General features: G+C 51.3%; 1 protein-coding gene across 1 annotated transcript in view; it reads right to left on the minus strand.

Annotated features, from left to right (window-relative positions):
- The window catches only part of SNX30 (sorting nexin family member 30), a 105002-nt gene extending 97677 nt beyond the window's left edge, over window positions 1-7325 (minus strand). Inside the window, exon 1 of the mRNA XM_060014313.1 lies at window positions 6948-7325. Within this exon, the coding sequence (XP_059870296.1) occupies window positions 6948-7103 (156 nt within the window). The 5' untranslated portion in view covers window positions 7104-7325. The remainder of the gene's footprint in view (window positions 1-6947) is intronic.
- Window positions 7326-7818: the final 493 nt, after the last annotated feature.

Genomic DNA, 7818 nt, shown 5'->3' on the forward strand with positions numbered 1-7818 from the left:
TCAGTATCAGGGAATAACCACCACCTTCTCACAGTTATTAAAGGCTCACTATGCATCAGGCACTACTCTAAGTATGAATGCAATGGATCTTCAATATCAACCCTGTGATGTAGGTACTTCTGTTATCCCCTTTTCACAGAGGAGGAAACTGAGGCTCAGAGATGTTAAATAATTTACTGTCACAAAGACTGTAAGTAGTGGAGCTGGGATTAAAATCCAGACGACCTGGCTCCAGAGTGCACGCGCTAAAACACAAATCCCAGTGAGGAGAGCTTCAAGCAGTGGGTTACTCAACAGGATCAAGTGCTACCTACCGAGAGGTCAGGGAAGACAAGGATGTGAAGCGTCTACTGGATTTAGCAATAAGGAAGTCACGAGGGACCTTGAGTAGTAAAGCCAGAAACCAGACAGCAGTAGGCTGAGAAGTAAGCCAGAGGTTAGGAAGTAGAGACAAGAAGCGCAAACCTTTCTTTCAAAAGGTGAAGAAGAGTCAGAAAATAGGGCATGAGATGGAGGAGAAGGAAGCATCACAACAGTTTTCTTTACTTGGTTTGTTTTAGAAATGAGAGCACCTTGCGCATGTTGAAACATTAATGGGAATGCAGAAACAGACCCACAGACACAGAAAACAAACTTATGGTCAGCAAAGGGGAAAGGGGCAGGGGGAGGGATAAGTTAGGTTGGGATCGAAATACACACTAGTATATATATAAAGGAGATAACCAACAAGGACCTACTGTATAGCACAGGTGACTATACTCAGTATTTTGTAATAACTTACAAGGGAAAAGAATCTGAAATATTTATATATATCGTATATATACATCAGGTGTACAGCAAAGTGATTCAGTTTTATACTGATATATATATAACTGAATCACTTTGCTGTACACCTGAAACTAATACATTGTTAATCAACTATACTTCAATTTAAAAATTTAAAAAAAAAATTGATGGGAATGAGCCAGTTGATAGTCTGAAGACACAGGAGTGACAGCAGGGTCTCTAGAGGCCAGAGGGGGCAGGCCACATACTCCAGGATCAGCCTTAGCAAACGGGGGCAAAGAACGGGCGGCCACAGATTCTGATCATTTTGAGTTTGGTGAAAGTTCTTTTACGGTGGCTTCTATCTTCTCTAAGGTAGAAAGTGAGGCCATCAGCAGAACGGGGTGGGGGGTAGGGGCGTGGAAGGTGTGAGGAGCAGAGCAAAGCTTCAGATCAGCCACGGTACAGAGTGGGAGCCTCTGTGGAAAGGAAGGATGGCCCATGGGACCTCCCTAGCAGTCCAGTGGTTAAGACTCTGCACTACCAACGCAGGGGGCGCGGGCAACTGGTCGGGGAACTAGGATCCCACATTAAAAAAAAAAAAGAAAGAAAGGATGGCTCAGCATCACCGAGGCCCCAACTGTGCTTGGAAGCTGTGAGGTTACACTGGCAGCAACTCTCAAGGCACCTCCACACCTGAAGTGCAGGCAAAAGACAGGAACAAATGGAATGACCCAAGCTGGATGTAAAAGGAGCGCAAGGGAACTGCGTAAAGGACAGTGGCAGGAGCAACTGACAAGTTAAGCCGTGGAATCTAAAGGAGGCAGGTGAAAACAAGGGGTCAGGGAACAGGTGTAGGCAGTTCTCACTGACTGGGAGGAGGGCACTGCAAGATGAGAGCTTTGTAATGGCATTATTTCAGGGCAGGAACAGTTGTAGGTATTATAATGCAGGGATGTGGCCGGGGGAGAGGGCAAATGAACTGGAAAAAAGGGAAAGGTGACTAGATAAAAGGTCAAGAAACTGATAGTTTTAGAGAGCTGGACAGAGTCCCCTGAAGTAAAGGCATGATTTGAGAAGACAGTTAGTTGGGGGGTTTCAAGATTTTAATGAACAAGAGAAACAGGGAAGTTACAAAGTGACAGCAAAGAAGGCAGTGGAAGGTCTGTAATGGACATCTGTGAAACAACAGATGCTGGTCCAACATTCATTCGTTCCTCCTCCTCCTAGGAGGAGCATCCTGACTTTGCTTTGGAAACCACCTCCTTCCTCCCCAGGCACAGAGAGGGCTTCCAAAATACTGGTAAGAGTCTATGCCTTAACTTTATGTGTGTTCATTTTATTATTCTTTAAACTGTATAGATACATTTTATTAATACAGATGCATTTCTATACTTCACATATTTATATTTCACAGTTAAAACATACACACAAAAACTTCCCTTCTCCACCCTCCAAAGATAAGGACCTGGTCCAGGCCTTGGGCAGTCAGAGTTACAAAGACTGGCTTCAGCACCTGACCCAATTTAGGCCCAGGAGACACTAGCCCAGAGCTTTTGCTGGAATTATCAAGAAAGAGGTGCTCTCTTTCTGCTGGAGTTGCAAAGTTATATCCCTTCACCGGCTTGAGAACAGAGCTAACACAGAGAGGAGAAAGCAGAGTCAAGAGACGAAAAGTGACAGACTCCCAGCATCATTTGAATACCTAGTTCCAGCCACTCCAGAAGCCAAAATACCTGGGGCTTTTCAACATGAGCCAATAGATTTTTTTCTTTTCTTCAGCCAGGTTGCATTTGATTTATGTGTTTTTGACGGAAAAGAAACCTAATTCAGTGGAATAGTCAAATAAAGGATTCTCAATTCAACAGCCTGTGTGATCCTTTCAACACATAAATCACACCCTCCTTCTGCTCAAGTCCCTGCAATGGCGCTCAAAGTAAAGGCCAAAGTTCCCAGAGTGGCCCCAGACTATGTGGCCCCCTTCCTCCCAGCCCTTGGCCAAGGACTCCCCATTGCTCACTCTGCCCCAACCACGCTGGCTCCTAGGGTAGTCCCCGTCACCGCGGGCAGGAGCTGCCAGGCCTCTGCTTTGGCCACTTCTTCCACCAGGACACTCCTCCAGACATCCACTCGCCAACTGCCTCACCTCCTTCAAGTCTTTGCTCAAATCTCAAGTTCTCAGTAGCGTCTAACTGAAGCTGCCTCCCTTCAGCCAGTGATCCTGAACACTCCCTTCCCCCCAACTTTTTCTTCCTTTCACAGCATTTATTACATAAAATAGTACGTACTCACTAAAATATACCCAATGAGGGCAGGGGTTTTCAACTGGTGCATTTGAGTTCCTAAAACAGTGCCTGGCTCGTAGGAGGCCCTCAAATATTTGCTGAGTGAGTAAATACAATGACATGAGCCTCAGAGGGGCAGCACTTGATCGTTAAAAGGCAGTGGAGAGGACTTCCCTGGTGGTGCAGTGGTTCAGAATCCACCTGCCAATGCAGGGGACACGGGTTCGAGCCCTGGTCCAGGAAGATCCCACATGCCGCAGAGCAACGAAGCCCATGCACCGCAACTACTGAGCCTGCGCTCTAGAGCCCGTGAGCCACAACTACTGAGCCCACGTGCCACAACTACTGAAGACTGTGCACCTAGAGCCCGTGCTCTGCAACAAGAGAAGCCACCGCAATGAGAAGCATGCGCACCGCAACGAAGAGTAGCCCCCGCTCGCTGCAAATGCAAATAGAGAAAGCCCGCGAACAGCAACAAAGACCCAACACGGCCAAAAAAAAAAAAAAAAGGCAGTGGAGAGAAAGGACACTACTGACCCGCATCTCCTGAACCTGAAATAAGTGGAGTGTAGGAGGAAAAGACACCTCCATTTTGAAGACTTCAGGGGAAGCAGTGACTTAAGGGGGCAGGAGGTAGGTGGGAGAGTTCAGTGAAGAGACTAAGGATGTGGGTAGAGGTGTTAACCACAGGTGGGGCTTGAGAGGGCTTGGTGTCAGGCTTTGGGAGGTACACAGGAGTTAGAGGCTGAGTCAGGGGAGAAGCAAGCCCACAGTGGTTTGCAGATGAAAGCAAAAAAAGACAGAAAGGGCCAAGGGGTGTATTTACATTTCAGGTGGAGATGAAAGATACAGGGCTAGAAGGCCTGGGGAGTTTAGCCAGCGTCAAAAGAATTCCTAGCAACCCTTGGTAGATAGAAAAGATTCTTCCCTTCACACCATGGTTTGAATGGTTTTCAATTTTGTGGATGAAGAGGCCATGACATTTGGTCTTCTCCTCCTTCCCAGAACCCCAGAGGCCACTGAGAAGTGTCCGCTGGACCGAGACGAAAGGCTTTCCTGTTCGTGGCACCTCAGCAATTCCCCTCTGCATAATACAATAACCCTGCACTATGAGCAGCCTGTCAAACCCTCAGAACTGACTCTGAATCAGGCATCCAGGATCACAACCCCAAGGTCCATTGTAAAAGGCAAGAAGACACAGGCTTCTTTTCAAAGACAGACCATAGCACTCAATGCTCCTACCTCCCCTCCGGTGAACCCCACACTTCCTGGGCAAGAGAAAGAGCAAAGGGAAGGCTTCCTTCCACTGGTCCTGACTCACCTCTGTTGCTTGGTAGCTTCTCTCTGCAGAAATTTCTCCAGAGTTACGAGAACATATGTGTATGCCAAGATTCAAGGAAAATGTTACTCCCAGTCAGAGGAAGAAATTATACTGCCCTCTAAGGAAAAGTGGCTAACTATAAATCAGGCCTTTGGGAGTCATGTCATTTTGATGCTCCTCGCAGCTCTAAGGAGACTTATTAAATATTCAATAATTAATAATAATGCCTTCAAGACCATCCCTCTCATGGAACTGTCCCTGTGAAGGAAGCCAGAAGTAATTAGACTTAGGCTCGACTTCCTGTCCACCAACTAGATCTCAGGGATACAGGGCATCTGTCCTCCCAGTACTTAGTAGCAAAATGCCCACACTTCTGCATCAGGTGTCCTCCAAGAATGGATCATTAAGCAGATATTTAAAAGAGCCATCTGTAGCAGGCAGCTTCCAAGATACCTCGATGATTCCCGCTTCCTGGTATTACTCATACCTTCTTCCCAGGTTGTACCAGTGATGGCCAGTGTGACCAACAGAATACGGCAGAGATATGTCGCTTCCGAGACTAGATTACACAGGACTGTGGTTTGAGTCCTGGGATCTCTCCATCTCTTGGATCACTTGCTCTGGGGGAAAGCAGTTGCCACCTCAAGAAGCCCTATGGAGAGGAACTAAGGCCTGCCAACAGCCGAGAGAGTGAGCTTGGAAGAGGACGTACCCCCAACCCAGTCTTCAGTGACTGCAGCCCTAGTCAAAGTTTGAATGCAAGCTCATGAAAGACCTGAGTCAGAACCACCCAGATTTAAGCTGCTTGCAGATTTCTGGCCCACAGACACTATTTTCAGATGCTAAATGTTGCAGTAATTGGTTACACAGCGATATATAATTAATTCACTATCCTACACAGACCTGAGAAAAAAATTATAAGTTTAACCTCAATTCCTATCTTACATGCACATAGGACCAAGTTCTCTGTACATAAGAAAGCAAATTGGGCTTCCCTGGTGGCGCAGTGGTTGAGAGTCCGCCTGCCGATGCAGGGGACACGGGTTCGTGCCCCGGTCCGGGAAGATCCCACATGCCACGGAGCGGCTGGGCCCGTGAGCCATGGCCGCTGAGCCTGCGCGTCCGGAGCCTGTGCTCCGCAACGGGAGAGGCCACAACAGTGAGAGGCCCACGTACCGCAAAACAAAAACAAAAACAAAGAAAGCAAATTATTCATTCAACAATTACTTATTGAGTGTCAAATATGGGCAAGGTATTTCCAAGCGACTCAAGCCTTCATATAGTCTATAATCTTCTATAAAATAAAGAGAAATACTTACAAAGACACACACACACACACACACACACACACACACACACACACACACACACACACACACACACACACACCCCCAGCTGCTCAATCCATTGGTTTTATTAGCTTTTTAAAGTTTACTTGCTACTAATGCTTTGCCTCCCCCCCCCCAACTTGCCCCACTCTTTGCTTTCACGAACCCTCTTGGGAAGGTACATCAATTCCCACTTCCTGGCTAATTTGACTGCTTAGTGCACTCACACTCATTTTTACTGTACCACATGCCCTCCCATCTAAGGGGGAAGAAATTTGGGTCTCCTGATTCCATTCGGTATTGGGACAAGGAGCCCTTCACTTAGTATTTTACTAAGAGGCATTCACTTAGTATTTACACCTGATCACAGGTGTGGAGAACAATTCTAATTTCTGCAATTATTGACTAAGTGGCAACAGCAGCGCTGATACAATCAGCTCAAGTCCTGATCACAGCTGAAGTGGCAACGGGGGGGAGGGGGGGAAGGGAGATGCCGCCCCTAACCCCTCACTGTCTCTCAAAGCAGCAGGAGGGTCATATGCTGCTCTAAGAAAATCAGGAGCCCCCCCTCTACGCAAAAAAGGTCAAAGGGCGACCTTTCTTCCCTTCAGCCACAAAACCAGCCTCTGCCAAACCTAAACAGCGTGGGAGACAGTGAGAGGTAAATGGAGCCCCAGACAGAAAACCCCAGGGCCACTCTACTCCCGCTGCCGGCTGGGGTCGGAGTCAGGTGACTCCTCAGGGCACAAAGCAAACCTAAACAAAGATCACTGCCCCCATGACAGACAGGGGTAAGAAGCCTCTGGCAGTAAGACCACGGAAAACCATTAACTCTTGCTTCTTTGCAGTCGCAGCAAACTGGAGGAGCTACAAGTGACTCGGCAGCTCAGTCTTCAGAGATGCACCTGGAGGAACCGGGACCCCATCCCAGGACACAGGCTCTGAGCACTGCACGCACGCCTCCAGCCACAGCGGGCAGGCGGGACCCCTCCCCACCAGCTGTCACTGGCCTCGCGACCAGCCGGGCAAGCCCGTCCCCTCTGGCCGCTCCGCCAGAGGCTGCGACCCTGAGGGGGCGGTAGGGAGGAGACGCTTTTTCCCCAAGGCTCTGGGGCGAGGGCAAGCCTGTCCCCCGGAAAGGGGCGCCAGAGTGGGCGCGGCCCGGTGCCCAGCGGGGACCAGATCCAGATCCCTCATCCCGCTCGGGAGCGAAACGAACCTCCCAGTCCCCAGCCCCGCGCGCCCCACCTTGTCGCCGAAGCTGCGGGCCGTCAGCAGGTCTGGGCTGGGCGTGCTGTCGCCGCCCACGGCCTCCTCGCTGCTGGAGCCGGCCAGCGGGTGCGGCATGTCGCGCAGGGACTGGGGCCCAGTGGACGGCAGGGCCTTGGGGGGCCCGCCCGACATGGCGCGCACGGCTCGGGACGCGCCGCCGCCGCTTCCTCCTGCAGCCCGCCGCGGCGGGCTTCCCCAGAGCGCGGGCCAAGGCCCCGCTCGGCCGCAGCTCGGTCGGAGGCCCAGCACCAGCCGGGCTGGGAGCCACCGCCACCCGCCGGCTCGCGTATGCCCGCGCCGGGCTGCGCTGGGCTGGGCCGGACTGCTCCGCTCCGCTCCACTCCGCTCCGCGCCGGAGCCCGCAGCGGACCCGCTCGCACCTTAGCCAGGGCGCCCAGCCCGCCCCGCCACGCCGCCCAGCCCGCTCGCCGCCCCGCCCCCGCGGCCCCCGGCAGCCCACGGAGGGGGAGGGGGCGGGGAGAGCGGGGGAGGGGGAGGGGGGAGGCGGGCAGCTCCGCCCTCTCCCGCCGTCCCGCAGGAAGTGCGCCCTCGGCCCTCCGCCGCTGTCCACCGAGAGTCCAAGCTCGCCTCCTGGCCCGTTGGGCGCTGCGTGCAGACCCCGGAGCTAATGTTTAACGGAAATCAGAGGTGGAAAAAGACGTTGGAGGATCCTGTTCCATTCCACCCGCGTTTACTGCTGCGCCCAGGGGCAGCCACGCTTGGGGCTGGGGGCTTTAGGACACGCACGTGCGTCGGGATCTTCTGGCCTCTGAAATAACCCAGGATAAGAGGAATTATGACACATTTTATAAGAGTGGCGTAAAAAGGTTATGAGGCTCCCAGGAGA

This window comes from Delphinus delphis, chromosome 6 (genome assembly GCF_949987515.2).
Source record: "Delphinus delphis chromosome 6, mDelDel1.2, whole genome shotgun sequence".
NCBI classification, from domain to species: Eukaryota; Metazoa; Chordata; class Mammalia; order Artiodactyla; family Delphinidae; genus Delphinus; species Delphinus delphis.